Source organism: Magnolia sinica, chromosome 4, assembly GCF_029962835.1.
Source record: "Magnolia sinica isolate HGM2019 chromosome 4, MsV1, whole genome shotgun sequence".
Taxonomy (NCBI): domain Eukaryota; kingdom Viridiplantae; phylum Streptophyta; class Magnoliopsida; order Magnoliales; family Magnoliaceae; genus Magnolia; species Magnolia sinica.
Window position 1 is genome coordinate 106,592,749 of NC_080576.1, and position 20,273 is coordinate 106,613,021.

The 20,273-nt window shown below is 41.3% G+C and overlaps 1 protein-coding gene across 1 annotated transcript; it reads right to left on the reverse strand.

The window, feature by feature from the left end:
- Positions 1 to 6,162: 6,162 nt before the first annotated feature.
- Positions 6,163 to 19,456, reverse strand: LOC131243676 (geranylgeranyl transferase type-1 subunit beta-like). The gene is made up of 10 exons (XM_058243183.1): positions 19,207 to 19,456; positions 18,124 to 18,199; positions 16,391 to 16,449; positions 16,170 to 16,309; positions 10,272 to 10,327; positions 10,110 to 10,186; positions 9,936 to 9,981; positions 7,673 to 7,797; positions 7,080 to 7,147; positions 6,163 to 6,620 (listed from the first exon to the last, which is right to left on the reverse strand). The coding sequence occupies exons 1-10, from the start codon at positions 19,381 to 19,383 to the stop codon at positions 6,305 to 6,307; spliced, it is 1,140 nt and encodes a 379-aa protein (XP_058099166.1). The 5' UTR covers positions 19,384 to 19,456; the 3' UTR covers positions 6,163 to 6,304.
- Positions 19,457 to 20,273: the final 817 nt, after the last annotated feature.

Sequence of the window (20,273 nt, forward strand, 5' to 3'; positions counted from 1 at the left end):
AACATCACAGTGGGCCATATGATCTTGTCAATGTTGGGGGTTTTAGTGTGCACCGTTTACAAAATGCAAGATTGAGAGAGTTGACTTCAATAACGGATGTTTAATTCTCACTCTGCCTTGCTGTGTGGTGCACTTGAATTTTGGATCTACCTCATTTTTAAGCCCACGACCTGAAATGATTTGGTGAAAATGATGGATGGGATGGATTTGTCACAAACGTCAAGATGGGCCCCAAGAGATTCAATGGTGGTTGCTCAATACTCACTATTTCCTTCCGTGTGGCCCGCTTCAGGCTTGTAACTGCCTCATCCTTGGGTTCACCACCTAAAATGATATGACCAAACTGGTATACGGGATGAATTTGTCATCCATCCAAAACAATAAGGTCCCACCACAAGAACCTATGAGGATTGAATGACCACCACTGAAAAAACTTGGGGGCCCACAAAAGATTAGGTTTTGGGTGATGTTTGTTTTTTCCCTCCATCTTGGTGGGAGTCACCTTGTGAACAGCTTGGATTCATTATAAACATCAAGGTGGGGCCCTTGGCTAGCCAGGATAAACAATTTGAAACAGTTGGGGTACTTTCGTTTTCAATCATATCCAAAGAGAGGGCAACGGACCGGCAGATGGCATGGCCGGTGAAGGTAGCAACAGACAGTCACTTGCCATTCATCTCCTCGCAACATCTCTTCCTCTCCAAGTACGGGGACTGATCTTCCTAGACCGTCTTGGACTAGGAACTCTCAGAACTACAATGGGATAGTCGTTCCCCTGTTTTTTGGGTCCTTTTTCGGTACGTTTCTAATATGATAGGCGAGTCTCTCAATTTTATTGAGCTCTCCTGAAGCGATGTAAATTCCATGTGATTAATGAAATTGTGGCAACAGTCCACTTCTCTTTAAAAAAAAAAACATCAAGGTGGGCCTCAGGAAGGTTTGAATGGTGGGTGTTTCAATCCTCACTGTTTCTTGTAATGTAGCGCACTTGATTTTTGGATCTAACTCATTTTTGGGCTCAAGTCCCAACATGAGATGGGGATATTGATGGATGGATTGGATGTTAGACGAGCATTGAGATGGGCTCCACATGGCTCTTGGTTGGATGCACAATATTGCTTCCATACCTTGAGCACAACATGGCCCAAGCTCAATAGGGGCCACCATGATATATATGTTTGACAACTTGATTATAGTTGCATTTCCTTTCTCAACTAGCATTGAGGGGAAGGATTGCATGGAGTTGACTGTGGGGCCCACCACAATGTGTCTATGACATCTTACCTGTGCATCATGTACACCCCCCTCATGCTATTGCTATTTGCTAGGCCAAGATACTAAAAATCAGCCACACTGGAAGAAACAACGAAAAAAGTGATGCATAAAACCTATAAACCACAAGATGTGCCCTGCCTGACTTTTGAATTGGGCTGATTTTGGTTAGTCCCTTCCTCCTGATGGGTGCACCTTTTCAATGGGTTGGATTAGATATACACACCATAATGGGCCCCTACACAGCATCTTGAAAGTTTCAATGATGTGGCCTACTTGAGTCTTGGGTAAGGCTGACTTTTCACCTTAGGGTAGGAGAAGGAAGAATACCTGACAGAAGTGGTACTGGATATCATATAAGACAAGGTGGGCCCAACATAGCTCAACCATATTTATAATTATCTCTTGTATTTCTTCCAATCCAAAGAATAGTATTTTACATAGAAATTTCAGAGTCACAAACCCATTTGGTTTAGACAGGCTATATTTCGCATAGAAATTCCATTACAGTCGCAAACCCATTTGCTTTAGGCTTTAGAGTAGCTCTATTTCACACCGGAAAATCTATATTCACAAACCCATTTGATTTAGAGTAGCTATATTTCAAATAAATAAAAAAACCATAGTCACAAACCCATTAGTATTAGAGATATTTCATAGACACAAACCCTTTTGGTTTAGAGAAGCTATGGACATGTGTGTCGTTATTACACAAAAAGAGGAGGTTACCCAAGGCAAGATGTGTTGGTATTACTCAAAATGGAGGTCTATAAAAGAAAAATGCCCATTTGAAATTGTTACATCGGATCTTTGCTAAATTCTCGTCCTAGATTTTTCTTTTCTTTTCTCCCTTCTCATAACAGAAATCATGGCTGATGGACGACCCTTTCCCTTTGACAAGTACGAAAATCTAAAGAAAAAATTAGATAAACAAAAGAAGTCAGGGACGAGGTTACAATTGATATGTGAGGAGACATTGGCTGGGGACAATGTGACTCGTTTGGCCGTAAAAGGTCATGCAGGCATTCAAAAATGTCTCAGTGGCTATGGTTCTAGTGGCTCAGTAGTTACAGTTAATTGCTATGGTGTGAATGGAGAGAAATGGAAATTGCAACTGAGGAAGGAGCAGAACGAGTACGCCTTCACATGGGATTTGGCCAATGAGATACATAAAATCATAGACCAAGAAAGCAAAATACAAATATGGGGCTGCCCAGAGGCAAGTTGGGCGGACGGTGTCTGCTTCGTGTTTAGCTTCAACCTTTAGCGCATGAGAGTGATCGTGAAAGAAAGGCTGCGATCGTGCCACATGAACAAGTCCACGTGCGTGTGGCATAGGATAGATGGATAGATAAGTACCATTACACATATAATAAACATTGAGTCCTGGATACACATGCATGCATCTATAATATACCATGGCTTTTTTTTTCTTTTTCTTTTTTTTTTGTGATCTCTTCTTTTATTTTTTCTGATGACAGCGTTATATGAGCCCCACCATGATATATGTGTTTTATCCACGATGTTCATCTATTTTTCTAAATCATTTCAGGACATGATCCCAAAAACGAGACAGATCCAAATCTCAATTCAACTACACCATATATGAAAACAGTGGTGATTGAACGCCCACCGTTAAAAACTTCTTATGGCCCACCATAATATTTATTTGCCATCCAACCTGTTGATTAGGTCACATAGACCTGGATGAAGGGAAAGAAAAGAAAAGAAAAAAAAAAACTGAGCTTCATTCAAAACTTCTGTGGCCCCTAAGAAGTTTTTAATGGTAGACGTTCAATCACCGCTGTTTCCTGTGGTGTGGTCCAGATGAGATTTGGATTTGTCTCATTTTTGGAATCATGCCCTAAAATGATACGGAAAAATGGATGGACAACATGGATAAAATACATATATCATGGTGAGGTACACACAGAAGCAATAAATTTTTGACACATCACTTAGAAGGTTTTTATTTGTTGGGTGTCCTCTCCCAACGGTTCCCGATGGCGTGGGCCACCTTAGTTTCTGATTATGCTGGTTGTTGGCCTCATTGACTAACGTAAAAGGGGTAGATCGGATGCACATATCAAAGTGGGCCCCACAGAGGTCATCTCTACTAGAACTTACCCTCTAGTTGATATTATATGATCATTTTCCTTGAAATAAACCAATAAAATGGACCCGACTCAATCTGTGGGTTGGACATGGACTGGGTTTTTAGGTCTGATAATCAACTGGGCTGGATCTGTCTGCATGTGCTAAATGTCCAATCAACTGGGCTGGACCCCACAGAGGTCATCTCTACTAGAACTTACCCTCTAGTCGTTGTGAAGGTTTGTTTCCTTGTGTAGTTTTTGGTTTCTTTCACGATATGCCCCCTTTTAAAGTCGTGGGGTGCCCGAATGTACAGGAGCTAATTATTAATGAAATGGAACCAGTTTTTTTGATTAAAAAAAAAAAATCGCCTAAACAAGTCTGATTTCTATTGTTGATGTGTTGAGTATTTCAGCAGTGGGCTATTCCCGATTTCCAGCCCAAGCTCAGTTCCTTATACCTACGGTTAGCTCGGACTTTGGGCTTTAGCTCATGGACTGTATCTGGACATGATTGGCCTGTCCCAGTCAGACCGCACGTGGTCCAAATGCTGAAACAAAAACGGGTGGTTTGCTTGTACATTTGGTTGCACTTTCGCAACCCCTCATCTGAACCACCTTCAACCAAACAAGTATTAGAAGCTAGAAATCAATTGGATTGGTTTTCTACGAGTGGACGAACAAAATCAGAATTAACTCCCTTTTGCATGAATTGCATCCAAATGGGCCCTCTTGAGTTCCTGATACTGCTGATTTTTGGGATATCCTATAACCTAGAAGGGACCCACCAAATGCATAGAGTGGATGTCCGATACACATCACAGTGGGGCCCACACAGCTCAAGCTCATAGAAAGCTCCCATGAGGTCGCCTTCGTGGCACCATTTCTAGTGCTATGAATTGGCCTGGATCCATGTCTGAATATATTCCAAAAATCCCAACAAATTCACCCATACCATTGGTAAAACACCATGTGAATCCGAATTAGATTCCCAGCATTTTGCCAAGATTTCAAAATTATCCGGTGGGACGTATTTGGATTCACATGGAATCCAATTCAACATTAAATATAAGGGTTGCCAAACATAGAGAAAACTCACATTTACCATCAATTCACACCAAATGCAGCCATCCAAAAGATATCTGGTTCATTGTTACAATTGATCTGCGAGAAGACAATGGCTCGAGCTGATGCGAGTAACTTCATTATAGATGATGATTTAGCCATGGCTGGTACCTGTAGTTGCTTGAGTGGTCCCAGTGATAAAATGATCTATGTTAATGGCTATGATCAGAGGGAAAGGAAATGGGAATTGTGTATGAGGAAGCAGCCCAACGGAGTGGAGTGGGCGGATAGGATAAAGGAAGTCATGACGCGACGCTTCTGATTTTATTGCTTTCACTTTTGCCATTGAAAGTATTGGAATTATCTGTTGTAGAAAAAAAGTGGTTGTAGGACTGCTCAGCTAACTCATATCCAACTAAGGCATGTCAACTCAGTTTCAGTCAGTACTTGACTCCAAGCAACCGAATCGAAAAGCCATGGTTGTAGATTAAGGGGACCTATTCTCAGTTTCCAGAGCACCACCGGCTTCAAATTATCCTAATTAGAAAATCGGAAAACCATTCATTTGGATTGCCAGATGCTGTTCTTGAGTGTGGATGCTTGTACTGGTTACCCGAAGGAAATACCTCTCCTGGATTTTATTGGCCAATTTGGATTTAGCCAATAAAAAGATCCAAACAAGATAAACCGTACATTCACCAATAAAAATGTGTGGCCCACTTAACAAGCCCATCTCATAAATTTCAGGCTAAACTGAGATGGTCAATGGAATTCACGGCACGCATTGGAAGCAACTACAGCAAACAAATAGTGGTTTTCTGATAATCCTATGCATCCAAGCACTCAATTCTACCAATCAAATACGGATCATTTGTTCTCTTTTTCTTTTTCTTTTTCACTACCCATTTCTTAGCTGTCCATTTTTTGCTTCTAAAGTGACAGCTAAGATAATCCAATCACTATTTTTGGGATTTTCCTAAAAATGGGCCAGAATGCACCCAAATGAAATTTCAATGAGATTTGTAATACGGATTTGTAATACACCTCAAAATGATAACAATAAGCATTTTGTAATACAGTTTATGTCACAATGAAATCAATAGCTATTTGAATCTGTACTCAAATTGCATGCTGCCAATTGGATGACCATTTTCACCAACCGAATTCCATCCTCTCTTGCATTTTGCTGTATTCAGCATTTGGCTGCAATCCTCGTAGAAGCCTTTGGATTTGCAGAAGATGGTCACATTCCAGAGGAAAAATCAGTGGTGCCAAGCTCGATGCAGAGCGGTTTTAGCCCAGGTTCATCCAACAAGCTAAATGCACAAAACCCATAGTAGGTATGGTAGAGGTCCGGCAGCTGATTTGGGAATTTACTGAAACCGCCGTACTGGTGCAGAAGAATCAATAGAATTAAAAGAGGAGCTCCAGAATGACATTAGTTACAATTGATGATCCGGGCTGATCCAATGGGTCCCACCATGGATTGACCACAGCCCAAAATCTCCAGGATGTGAAGATCCTGACCAATCTTTGGATCCTCGTTCCTATTAAATGTTTGCTGCATTTCTTAACTGTTTATGTCCCCATATAGGTTGGGGATCCAAGACACTGGTAGAAGGTTAGGATCATCCTGTCCAGGAGGTTTGGGGGGCTATTGTGGGGCACATCAGATCAATAGCCTGGATCCCAATTGTATAGCACGGGAGTCTGAGGATGCTATTCATATCCTTATGGATAGCATAAATATGGGAATGAAAACTCTCCATACGGCATGTACATGGTGTTCCAAACCATCCATTCACAGGCACAAGGACAAATGTCTTATGGACCAAAAAATAAAATAAAAAATTACAACAATAGGACAATAGTAATCAAGCTGACAGTTTTTTGTACAACATATGTTTCACAATTAGGTTGTCCGATTGGAGTGATTTTTGGTGTAGGATCCATTTATTGAGCCTTACGATGAATGGACGGTTCACCTCATCATACATGTACGCCACATATACGGTGTAAACCTTGGGAGGATTAAAATGGACTGCATCTACAATTAATAATAGAGCTATGACAGCAGAGAGAGAAGGTGAAGAACCATGTAATGGGGTCTGACAGGAAAGCAAAAAAGCACGCAGAGCATCCTTGTCAAAGAAGTGGTGAGCTCCTAAGATCTTCAAAACACCGCCGACCCTGAATGCCACATTGCCCTTTTTAAACATCACACCAAATGCAGCTGCAGACTCTTAGGGGCCTGTTTGGATTGATGGAATCCAAAGTGTAGATTTGGAAAGGAAAATGTCATATCTGAGGGAAACTGTGGATGAGGAAATCCATTGAAAAGAATCTAAAAAAGGTTGGTTGTTTTAATTTCCATCATGTTCAGAGAATTGTGGAATAGTCAATGGTCAAAAAGTAAAACCTGTTTCTCAAAAATTTTGTGGAAATGAGGACAATCGAGTTTTTTGGAGGAAAGGGAAAGACCCTTTTTTGAGGAAAACCTTGGAAAAGAAAATCGTATTCCACTGGTTACTTTCTTGTCACAATGGGTGGAAAATGACAGATCTACAGAAGACATTTTCTTTTATACAGTTACTTTTGGATTCCATCAATCCAAAAGAAGCCCTTAACTTCATGGCTATGTGGGCTTACCAAAATGCATAACATGTGTCACTAGGCTTGTTGGTTCGGCCTTGAAATCCACCATCAATTGTTTGCCTCTGTAGTAGGAAAAGGGAAGGGTGTAAACTTTCACATTCAAATGCTAACATCTGCAGAGGTTGTCACTGATATTAGAGTACAGAGGGCAGCAAAATGCACCCTGTCGAATTTGTATCGCAAGATCACAATATCCAACCATCTAATACATTTCAGAAATGACATCAGGTGCTTATTATGACACTTCAATCTTAAACCTGAAAGCACAATCCATGATGAGGAAATCTATGATGTTGATTGAGAATTTGCTTGGCCTGCATTTTGGTGATTGAAATCGTTCATATTGTGGGCCACATGGGGGATTGGAGATCCCTAAAGATGGCACTCCTCGTACAATTTGGGCCTCATTAAATGCGGACTATCGGTTGCAATCATCCATTTTCATGATGCAGAAGAATCCTGCAGCTACCTTAGGAATGGTGTATCACAAAAATATTGATATCACATACTGCTTTGAGACTGACAAAAGAAGAAGAAGAAGAAGAAGAAAAGAAAGAAAGAAAACAAAGGAGGAGAAGAAAAGACACCTCCAAGCTCCACTCCAGCAACGCTGGCACGTTGATGACAGAAGATGAAATGAATTTGGATAGACTATCATCTTTGATGAATCCCATCAACCGTAGAGCTGCAACCGCACAGTAAGTCGCACCACCTGTGTTGCTAAGACAGTTATAGATAGTAAGCTTTCAGACAGATGAGTTGACTTTTCCCACGATCACTCCCCCCCCAAAAAAAAAAAAAAAAAAAGATGTCAAGTTGGAAAGAAAGGGGTGTACTATTTTAGTCTATTTGATACTTTCTTTTAAAATGCATATGCCAAAGATGTGATTCTTCAGAAGCGCTCATCATTTTATTTGTTTAGGTTTTCCCAAAGTCATGATTTTATGACACAGACATCAGGAGGATTGCCTGAAAAACAAACAATCTGAACGAAGACCATACATTGTGACATCCAGATTGAAACCAGAAAAGCTGTAAATGGATCTATACACGAATAAAGACATTCCATCCCTCACTGACATAATCACAGCAGCAATTCAAATTGCTAAGTGTGTGTTTGGACTTAGGATAAGTGCCAAATTGTGCATCAGTGATAATTCCAGTGTGACAGTTGAAATAAAGGCGTGCTTCCAGAAATATATTAAGTGCATAACTGAATTCAGCATCAGACAGTATGAGTTTTAAAAATCAGCATGAATTGCCCTCAAGCTCCCTTGTAGGACAAGAAATAAGAGTGGTGGCAATTTGGGAAAATGGGCTTTCGGCCCAACGGGAGCTTAATAATTCCCCCACAGACCCTGAAATTTAAAGCAACCTCTTGCGGTTTTGGCCCCTCATACCTCAACAGAAGCTGATTCAAGCCCATGCTACAAAATTGTCAAAGCTTATCTTGACAGCGAAAGAAAATCCTCCTGTGTTAGTCATGGACACAAGGAAGAAATGGTCTATTTAAACTCAGTAGGAGAGTTCAGGAATTATCAAGTCAAAGTTAGACTGCCGCTAAGGAGCAACCTGACTTGTCCAGCAATGTCACACCAAATGGTGTTGGATTAACAGAATTGTTATATAAACACCATATAAAACCTGTAAATATGAATAGAAAAGAACTTCAAAAAAGAAAACATAGCCACAGAAGCTGCCAACGAGTTATTGCATCTTGAAAGTTACTTTTTTTTTTTCTTTTTTGTTTTGGGATCACTATCAGGGAATGAACCCTGGATCGCTCACACACACTACACAGTCTCCACCAGCTCATCTAATGAGCAGGAGACATCTTCGAAGTTAGTTTATGTGTGGAACCAACATCTTTCCATTGATATCTTTATAAAACCATTCAGTTACCTTTCTCAAGCAATAAACATGGATATATATTCATGAAGCTGTGGATGGACCCACACAGTTTAATTAATGATGACCCATGTGGACCTATCACCTATTTATCTGCAAAAAGAGGTATGCTACAGCACTGCTTATGGGCCAAGATATAGCGTGTTTTTTGGGTTAAATCTAGCGGTCTTTTCTTTCTGTTTGAATCAGACAAGTCGGAAATTTCAAGGATAGGTTTTTAGATAATCAGGAGCTGAGATGATCCTAGAATCAAGGGCTGAGATTTATCCCCAGATTTTGTTTTATGTATATACACATTTTAATGGGATTCTTATTAGAGTGATTGATATTCTTTTTGCTGGAATCTTTTTTGAGAAGGGTTTTCTCTTTTTCCATAGCTGTGATTTCTTGAAGTTTATCCAAGAGGTACCCTCCTTATGGTGCTTCTCCATTAATCTCTTTTAGTGAATTTTGGATTGTTTTTCTCGAGTTTAAGGTGAATCAGATGACTCATCCGTACAACAGCCCCTTGTTTGCACCATATATGTACATAAATGAGCCTTGCCAATCCCACATGAGTGTAGAACCCAGCCATCATAACAGCAGCACATGTGCCAAGATGTACGAGATTGAAGCCATCCAACAGGTTGGTCCACTGTGTAGATGACCTGGCCAAAAAATCAGGCTGCTCCACTCATTAGGTCAATTACAATGCAAAAAACAAATGGACGGTTAAAAAACAAAATCAGCCAAGTTTCCTTAGTCATATTTTGTATAACGTCGCCACCTGATGAGTGGACATGCCTAATTTTTGGGACAGAACATCTACAAGCTGGAACCAACCAATTATTGCATTAAAAACCAATATTTGAAACATGTACGACAACCAAGTTCTGCACTAAAAAAGCAATAGTTGAAATATGCAAGTCGCAAGATAATATGGACTTTGCAGTATCTACTTACCATGAGATTCTGAGCCCGGAACTAAGCCAAAACCACCATCATATGACTGCAAATGACAGCTGGAATATTTAGTGTAGATGCATGACAAACCCAACATCTTTGAAAGGCATTTTATCAGGAAAAATGGTGGCAGCATAGAGCGGAAAAATCACAAAAGGAGCACTAGCCACAGACCTGGCAATTGAGTATATATTCCTTGGCTTTCTTTCTGTCCATTCCACTCCAATTATTTAACATAGAACAGATGGCAGCTGAAACATCGATGGAGCCTAATGACATTTGGGAGAAGTATATCTCATATGCATTAATGCCATGATATATGCGCGACTTTCTTACCAGCACAGTATATAAATCGGAGGTCCTTCTCTGCCCCTGTATGAATGGGCATAAAGCTGCCAAATGTATTAAAATTTAGATCAAAAGCTAAGATATAAAATAAAAATCAATACGAACAAACCGTGTATTATATTACATATATTTTTTATGGTGTGCATTTATTATATTCTAGGGGTGTGACACATGCAATCGCACGTGGGCATGGAGAGAGGTGTGGCCAGAGGAAGGAAGAGAGAAATGGAGGGAAAAATCCACGCCTAGAGGGCAGAGAAAGTCAGTCGAGGCTTTCTGCTGGTAAAATATAAGCCATTGGCTGGCTTTTGTGGAAGAAATCTGAGCCATCTGTCAAACACCAGCCACGTTTTCAAGTTCTTGAAATATCCCTAGCTTTACTTAAAAGGTCTTTCAAGTTCTCGAAATATTCAATGTTCTATGCCCTCTGGAAGTAATTGCAGGGGCAAAATTGGCCAAACACTACTCGTGTTATATGTAGTACAGATGATGTAAAATAAATGAAGTTCATCATAAAAATAATAATAATAATAATAACAGCCACCAAACACGTGAGGGGCCAAGGCAGAAAAGGACCAAGTTTGCCATCAAAATCTACGCTCCAAGACATAGGTATGTTACAAGAACACTTCACAGCTTGAAAATTTGCCCTGTCGGGAGGAATTATGGAAACCCTGGGGTCATAAGTCATAATGGTTCCTCCATCTCAGCATTACTGTAAATGCTTTAAAACTTTATGTATGAATATATCAGCATATGTGAGAGGGTGAAATCCTCTCCATTTCCACTTGGAATCAGGAACCAGTGCAAAACAAGCTTGATGGGTTCATTTCCAAATGCTTGCATCATCTCCAAGATCAAGAATTGAAGCCTGTTTGGATTTAGGCATAGTTGCATCATGGTTAACAATCTATGGCATGTTGTCAATGCTAGTTGACAAACACCATGGATCATAGACAAGATAGATTGTGGAACATGTAGGGAATTAAAGTTTAATTGGTGGCACACATACAAGTGCACATTGGCACATGTATCACATTTTTTAGTGCTTGAAGATTAACCGAGGTACATATGCACATGTGGGAAACCGCACACATGGCACATTGAAACATGTCATACATGTGTGTGGATAAATATGATCCTCGTGTCCACTGAAACTACGAAGTGCCATTAACAAGTAGTTCCACTTCTCCACAGGAGACACATTCCATGGTCTAGTGGTTACACTAGACGTCCATGATTACTTGTCCAAAAGTGCATTGATTCCCATGCACACGGGGTTGACAAACCATGAACATTAACGGTTGTCCATGACGACTGGTTGAGACACAACTTTGCCCAAATCCAAACAGCTCGTTAAAGCATCATTCCATTAAGAGAGTGAAATCCTCCAATTCGTCTTCTTTGCAGTTCCTTCTATAAGTAATGTTCTAAACTAGCTAAAGTTAAAATAATAATAATAATAATAAATGTTCTCAACTAGCTTGCTCCCCAACTCTTCATTGCATTCTTGCACAAGGGATTCCTCGGTAGAAGCCTCCCAATAGAGGCTAGGGAAATGGATGTCATAGAAACATTTGCTCACCCAGATGTCTACCTAGCATCCCACCTTTCAGTCACCCACAATCTCACCTCTATCCCTCTTCTTTACTTTGAATCTCACCTTTATCCCTCTTCTTCACTTTGAATCTAGTTCCTATGGACAAAAATTGTAGTCAATAAGTTCGAGGAACTTGGGCTTTCATGCTTCAGAACCAAATCTACTTCCTTTAGCAACACAAGTTCTTCGAAATTATTGACCACAATCTTTGTCCATAGCACTTTGTTCGTCTCCAAACCCTTGTTGCCATTCACAAAGAACCCCCTTCTCTCCATGATTCTCCCACACCAAGACAGCCTTCTTTTTGCTTGCCTGAACTTCACTTGATTGTGTGGAATTTATGTTTCTCTCCCTTGCCTTCACAATCTTAATCTCTTGAGATTAGTCTCAAAAGCTTCGGTAGCACATCCAATCACCAATAATTCTACAAGAATTCCCAAGCATTAATTGTTACTAACAGTCCAAGCTTCACCGGAGTGCACTACAAAGAGTGAAATCAAGGTTTGGAATCAGTATGTCACGTAATGCATCATTCACCACCGATACCGCTATATATCGCCTGTATTGGGCTGTTCCAAGCTGATATGGGACTGATACACCCGTATCATTCATGGTCAATACCAGTACATATCAAGTGAAATGTACCGATTTTAGACGATACGTTGAAATGGCAAATATAGGATATGGGGATGAAATGGTTGCTAAAGCTAAGGACAGAAAGACATGGGTCTGTATGGGATCAATGGCATTGTGATGCAAGACATGAAAATTAGATATGACGTGCAAGATTTTAGGCTTTAAATCATAATAATTTAGAAACAATCACAATAATTCCACATCCCACATAAAGTCAAGCATTTAACAAGGGGAATCTACAAGAGTGAAAGCCTACACATGTTAGGGTTGAATCAATTAAAAATTATGGACCAAACAATGCTCAAAGGATAGTAGATTCATCCACATATGCAAATAATTATTTCCCAATCCAAGGGATTCTCACGTTTCAATTCGGGAAAACCAAAGATTTCAAAAGTGGAATAGAACTTGGGGATTTGAGATGACCTAGGGTTAGGGTTATAGAAACAAGGCAAAAGAGGAATGAAATAGAGACGAGAGGGAACCTGTAACCAGCCCGCACGTGTGGACAGCAAACCGGCCTGACGCACGTGCGTAGATGGCGGCCCACACATGTGTAGGGCCCACGAATCTGGAATCGGCCAGCTAGGGCCTGGTCGGCCAAGGATGGGCCACCTTCCCTCCAAATTTCAGGCCAAACGGATGATCGGTTTGAACACGGTACTCCACTGAAGTTTCAGCCCTCCTGCAGGGCCAGATTCTGAAAATCTGCTGTATGGGAAAAATTAGCTGCAAACGTGGGTGGATTTCATGAGGGAATGGTTGTAGGAGATGAGGAATATGGAAGGTAAGAGATGGGGGCGATTTGGGATAAGTATGGCTTCACACCACGATAGAGCCCTTCGAAGAATGGAGGGTTTCGCACCTAATTAGGTTTTCACAACTCAGAGAATTAGAGAAGCAGGAAAACACAAAATTTTATTAATCATCTTCAATGAAAAAAACCCTACAAGGGGTTGCTTATTTATAAGAAAAACATATACCCCAAAAGTCGCGCCATGTGCGCATACTATTACTTAAAGACGAAGTAATCAAAAATAACAACTAATCAATGCAATTTAAACCGTTCATGATGTTCCTAATAACGGTAATAAGCAAAACTCAAAGTCCTAGGTCACCTAGGGTGGTGGGCCACAATCATGAGATCCAATGATGGGATCCACATGATGATCAGGTCCACCCCAAGAAACCAAAACACAGTCTTCTAACTAGGAGGTCCTGCATGGATGTCGTCATCGATTCAGATTGAAGGCGGGGCCCTCCTTGCGTACGTGCGTAAGGGGGGCATGCATATGCGCAAGATGTCCCCATCACATTGGTTTGGTTTTCTCTGGTTTTAGAAGAAACTTCTTTTCCATTGTAGTCATCATCACCATCATAGCCCTGCCCCGGCTTATTTGGGGTCGCTTTTCATGTTTTGCTTGATAAAGGTTTGATGCCCAGATGCCCATCCAACATTGACCATGGTCCTTTTCATGGGATGCGGACAGGGTGGCATGCTGCTGCTACCAAATGGAACTTCTTCTACAAGTTTTTGAAGATGGACCAACCAAAATGATCTAGGAAATGCACGGCCACGACAACTCATCAATGTAAAATCACTATTTCCGAAACTTACACAATAACGCGTACGCTCATTTATCAAGGAAAATTGAAGCTCTACTTCCTTGTCACCTATGCTAGCAAATAGAAATGCTACCTAGCCAATCTTATGAATGCTCACCAAAACAAATGTTACACTATTAACAAAAAGGAGTTCTTGTACAAAGCTAAGCAGAATGAAATGGAACATTTCGCTTAGACCTGCAATCATGGTTTTAAATATCATCTGAAACCTAGGCGAAAGAGAATCGGTCGAGAATGAAACAAGTCATTGGAGTCACACTCAGAACAAGAATGAGATCGACCAGAGTGGTGGTTTTTTTTTTTTGAATGAGTTTGACTAGGGTTGTGGGTGTTTTTGTATGGCTACAATTTTTGGATGGGGATGATTTTGCTGTTTATATCTGTAGGAAATTCTCTTCGATGATGATAAAAAATAAAAAATAATAATACAAGAATTTGACGCAGATTTGGTCGTGCAGTACTCTTTCATTAACCAGATTTGTTCTTAGATCCTTCCTGCGTTTCGTATTTCCTGGTGCTTCCCGACCTCAACTGGCTCTCTTCTGAAGGCGTGGCATGGCGTTCATTTTGGTATCCAAATAAGTCCTATCTGGAGAATAGCCCTTTTGGTTGTCTGGTGGTAGGGGTGTACACGAACCGAGCTAGCTCGGTTAGCTCACTCGACTCGACTCGAAAAAACTCGATTCAACTCGGTTCGAAGCTGAGTTCGAGCCGAGTCGAGCTGATTTTTTTAGCTCGAAAATGAGTTTAAGCCGAGTTCGAGCAGGCCCCAGCTCGACTCGACTCGGATCGAACTAGTTCAATGACTTGGTTACTTCGCCATTGATGTTGCTCACCAAGTGTTTGATAAAATGACTCAACGAAGTGTGGCTGGTGGCAAGGAAGGTATGTACATGAAACAAATACCCTTTTTTCTTGGTTTTTATGTTGCTTAGAAGGTGTTTGATAAAATACCTGTAAAACCATTGCTTTTGTTTCACATACAGAGGGATTTTGAAGGTGCAGTCCAGGTGTTTGTGGAAATGCCTCGATGGCGAACTTGGCTAGAACTCGGCCCAAGCTGGCCCGAGCTGCTGACCGAACCGAGCCGAGCCGAGTTCGAGCTGAGGTCAGCAAGTGGCCGAGCCGAGTCGAGCTGAGGCCAGCTCGACTCGGTTCGACTCGATGTACACCCCTATCTGGTGGATTGTCTGGCAAGAGAGAAATGGCAGATGTTTTAGAGACAAATCTAATTCCGCAACGTCCCTAGTGCGCAGAGTTAAGCAGTTTATTGTAGAATGGGCTGCTAGCGTAGACAAGCTTAAAGGTTGTAATCTCCTTTTCCTTGGAGCCTAGTCAGCCCGCTACCTCAGCGGCCCTGCTCCTGTGTTTGTTTTTGTTTCTTGTTTCTGTTTTGTATTCTCCTTTTTTCCTTTTAATATAATTTTCATGACTCTTCAAAAAAAAAAAAAAAAAGAAGAAGAAGAAGAAGAAGAATTTGAGGCATGACTAGTGTAGATTACACTGGGAGCTTGGGCCCACTTGTATGGTTGCTTGAGCAGAGAATGTTTCCTCTAAATCAAGATATTTTGAAACCATACAACTCGTACATAAAGCAATCCAGAACCACAGAGAAAAGGAAACACAGAAGAAGAAGACGAAGAAGATCTGTAGTTACAAATTCAGAAAAGATCACATACGGGCTTTGTAAATGTACGCAAACTTTGACATATAGCCTCATCTTTCCTACAACATGTCACTTGTGCAGGATATCTGAGCCATGCAAAAGGTGGGTTGCAACATGAAGATCGTCTTGGGATGAAAATAAGAGTGGCCTGCCTGATGTCAAAATCAATCAACAACCAATAGGCAGACTCACATGCAGGTGCAGCTGCCTAAAGAGCAGATCGGCCTGATTTTCATAACAGGAAATCTTCATAGTGCAGCCTATCCTTTCTGCTGTTCGGATGTCCTTCACAAATAGCACGTTGGTGGGAAACATTGGAACAGCGCCTGCATGTGATAATTTCTCATTACAAACATACCTCCCATCAGGCTGTTGTAGGTGTTTCATCGAGACCACAATTGACTCCGAATCAATACTCAACAAGTCATAACCAACCATCTTCAATATGGCTAGTGCACAGTATGTACTTGCTAAGTGGCTATCATTGCGACTCAAAACCTGTCCACGTTACAACATAAAATAGCCTCTAGATAATGTATTAAAAAAATCTCAATATGAAAGTTCACTTCCAATTCATACCCAGACATCATGTGCTTGAAATTGAGAAGTTCTTGAACTATGAAATCCATAGAATTCTCCTAAAACAGACCAATAACACATCAGCATCAGTACATAGTATGCTAATACATTAAACTGAAACGCTATTTTGATGCAAGCTTGAGGTTTGCGAAGCCCGCACGTGTGTACAGGTCAGCTGATATAGATGCCACCACATGTGCTAGAGTGGCACATATGAAAAATCCAAGCCCTTCATCATGTGGACCTCACCTAGTAGACGACACTGCCGAAAGATAAAGGTCGTCCACTCAGTAAGTGTGCCATGGTATTAGAAATAAGTGGGCGAGTTAGAAAACTTCGGGTGATTTTTTTTCCTCATCCACACATTTGTTTACTTAATGGTGGCCTACCAGGTCTAGTGGACCAACCTGATTCCTGGCATAGGAAATCTACATGGTGGTACCCTTCTGATGGATGACTTGGATGGTCCACATGTATGCCACGTTGGCATATGTGGTAGCATGTGCATTAGTTCACTTTTAAACGGTGTGCGCCTAGCAAGGCTCTGAAAGCTTCCTAGAATTCAAGTGAGTTCCAAGCATGGCCACATATGATCACAGTGAACCATTTGATAGGAGGGGTCCACCATGATTGAACATGGATCCAGTACACCCCAACCAGGTGTTTACCTCAACCTATTGGCTTCAGTACATCCTACTCTGCTTAATTCATTCATTTAGCGCAAGGCGTCAACGCTTCCTCTCTCTGCTTCATTCCATAAGGCGAGTGCTAGCCTAAAGCCCAGCAAACAACGGCTTCAAAGCTTATTACTAAGGTAAAATGAACTGGCACGCCTGAATTTATAGTCTTTTTTTTTTCCTGGGTCATGTGCAATATATGGTAGGTTCCTCCTATCCAATGGTCTTTATTGATCATAAGTAGGCTAGGCTGACTAAGCTCTACATGGAAATTTTGCCATAATAAGGTATAGAGAATCCGCATTGTATCATAGCTCCTATGACCATTGATTTGGTGGGTCACCACATAACTGGCCAAAAGCCAAAAAGTCACAATGATTAGCCAACCCTATCTAGCTGTTACAAACTGTGCATGTTGAATCTGGACAATTGCCCTTTTTTCGTCCGGCATCAAGTGAACTGTCCATTTACAGGCCACCAATTGGTCAGCTACCATTGTCCATTCACCTTGATCTTTAGGCTGTGGTCCATCCAGATGATGGTCCACAAAATCCAAGGTCTAGCTCACCAAAGATGTGCCCAATGTATGGTGGAGAGGCTTAGGTGCCCACTTCAGAGTAGTCCAGGTATAAAATCATAGAAAACAATAGGAATTATATCATACACAGCTCCTGTCTTTGTATGGTCTACATGGTTCAAATTCTGGCACATGGGCATATGGCTGGACAATCCAGACCATTATTCCATTGTATCCTTCCACGGATGGACTGTGCCCCAATAACCTCCCAGATTGGAACATCCCAGTGACCAGTCTTGGACCTTCTTTCAGTTGAACACGGAACATCATCGCATTTCTCTTTCTTAACCATCTATTTGTAGACCACAAAATTAAGTCAAAATCATCCTATCGAGCAGATTTCTGGGGCATGGTGAAGCACAGCAGATCAACAGTCTAGACCCCTAAATGACAAACTTCGCTCATCAAAAAAAAAAAATCAGCCAAAAAATGTGCAAAGATGCAGGCCACACATCATACAATTCATCCACAATAATTACCATTTTCTAATTCAGACTCATTCGAAGGATGTTCCTGTAAAGATAATACCCAATTGACGACTCCGTCTTTATCGATCTGAATTATCGTAAAAAAATAATGTGGTAAAATTCAGTACTCTATAACAATATAAAGTAAGAAATATTAGATATCTTTTCTCAAGGCCGTATCCACTGCAAAGCCTGCTAGGTAATGTGTAACCTACAATTACGGGTCCAACAAGAAACATGCATGACATCCAATCCATCCATCATGTGCCCCCACCCTCGGCCTCATGTTCTCCTCGGCAGCCAAAAATTCAAGCCCATTCAAAACTCAGGTGGGTCACCCCACAAAGAACAGTTGGGATGGGTATGCCCACCATTTAAAATCTTCCAGATTGCATGTGGGGTCCACCTTATTTTGTATATGCCATCCAATCCATTCAGAGGATGTGCCCCACCAGGATGACTGGACTGACGAGAACTCAGGCCATTCCAAAACCTAGATGAGACCCACCACGCAATTTTCGAGTTTTTGGGCATGATTTTACCCACCAAAGTTTTGGATCGGCCAGATTTTGGGCACCACAGAGAACATGAGAGGACACACATGATGGATGGATTGAACTTCATTCACACACCTAGTGGGTCTCGCACATCACATTGGAATCTACAAAAAACTTTGTAACGGATCCAGCCCCATCTTTTCTCATTGGGAATTTGGATGCCTGTTAATGATTTACAATCTGTGTTTGGATGTTGAAAAATGCCTGTAAATCATATACAGCTTTCAGCCTCATTTGATTTACAGGCAAAAAGCTGTGGCTCTCCATTTACAGCCTAATGAAGAAAGATTGGCGCTCCATTTACAGGACTCAAACAATTTACAGGCTATCCAAACACAGACAATCATTTACAGCTTACAGCCAAACAGGAAAGGTTTTAACTGATTTACAGCACCACTTAAACCATTTACAGGCATCCAAACGACCCCTAATAGAGAGGCGCACCGTTTCTTTTCTACTTTGGTAGTAATTGCGTTGTGAAATATTAAAAAACAGGGTGTATCTATCAATTTTGAGAGAGAGGGTGAGAGAGATGTACTCGATCGAGGGCGTTGAGGATGTCTAGGCCAGAGATGGCGAAGTAGGCGAGGGTGAGACGGTTGATGTCTTGCTCTTGGTAGTCTGCGGGGAGGGTGTGGACCATCATTTCTAAGAAGGTAATGCGGCGATCTTTGTCGAAGGAGGAGGAGGTCAAGCCACTAGAATCCATCTCCATGCGGACTACGGCGGCGGAGAGGGGGAGAGGGAGAGAGGGAGGGTTCCGCGAAAGAAGGGAAATGTAGATGCTGATTTATGGATTCGTCTTGCCCACTGTGGCCCACATGCTGAGTGTTCCCATGATCTGAACCGTCGATGTTGTGGAATTTAAGTTATATGGGATAACATCAATGGATCTCATTCACTTTTAAAATCAATGTTTAATATCATCACTGAAGCAAGATTGTAGGAACATAGCTTACTCGTGTTAGTAACGAGAACATGGACGGTTCATATTATCGGACCATATCTACATGTGGGCCCGGTCGATGGCCATGACAGCATCGATAGGGCTGTCCATAAAGCCGAGCCAGGTCCAGCTATGCCAAGATTGGCTTGACTCATCAGCGCTTCCCTTGAAATTGCCATTGGAGAGGCTTATTTGTCGAACCTTCTGAGTCGAGCTAAAGACAAGTTAATGGATCAACGTAAGGCGAGTTTATTTTGAGTTGAGTCGGGCGTACTCCCAACCCAGCCCAACTCAGCACCTAACTTGCATTTGACTCAACTGAGCAAACTAACCCAACGTGAACCTAACTCAACCTAACTACCCGGCTCAATTGACCCAACCAACACTTGGCCTAACTTTTAAATCAAATATTTAATTAAGAATTATATATATATATATATATATATATATATGTGTGTGTGTGTGTGTGTGTGTGTGTGGTAATAGACGTATCTTGTTGTTGGTGCAGAAAGCGAGCTTGGGCAAGTGGCTAAGTGCAGGCTGTACTTCTTAAACAAGTTGAACAGACATTGAGTCAGTTCAAGCGAGTGACCAATGAGAGAAAAAAGAGATCCGGCGCGATAAGTTGAATAAGAAAAGAAAATGGTAAGAAAATAAGA

Coding starts and splice junctions, on each gene's coding strand:
- LOC131243676 (XM_058243183.1), bottom strand. CDS start 19,383: ATGGAGATGGATTCTAGTGGCTTGACCTCCTCCTCCTTCGACAAAGAT. Junction 10,328..16,169: donor CTACAACAGCCTGATGGGAG/GTATGTTTGTAA, acceptor TACATTTGGCAG/CTTTATGCCCATTCATACAG. Junction 7,148..7,672: donor TGCTGGAGTGGAGCTTGGAG/GTGTCTTTTCTT, acceptor TTCCTACTACAG/AGGCAAACAATTGATGGTGG.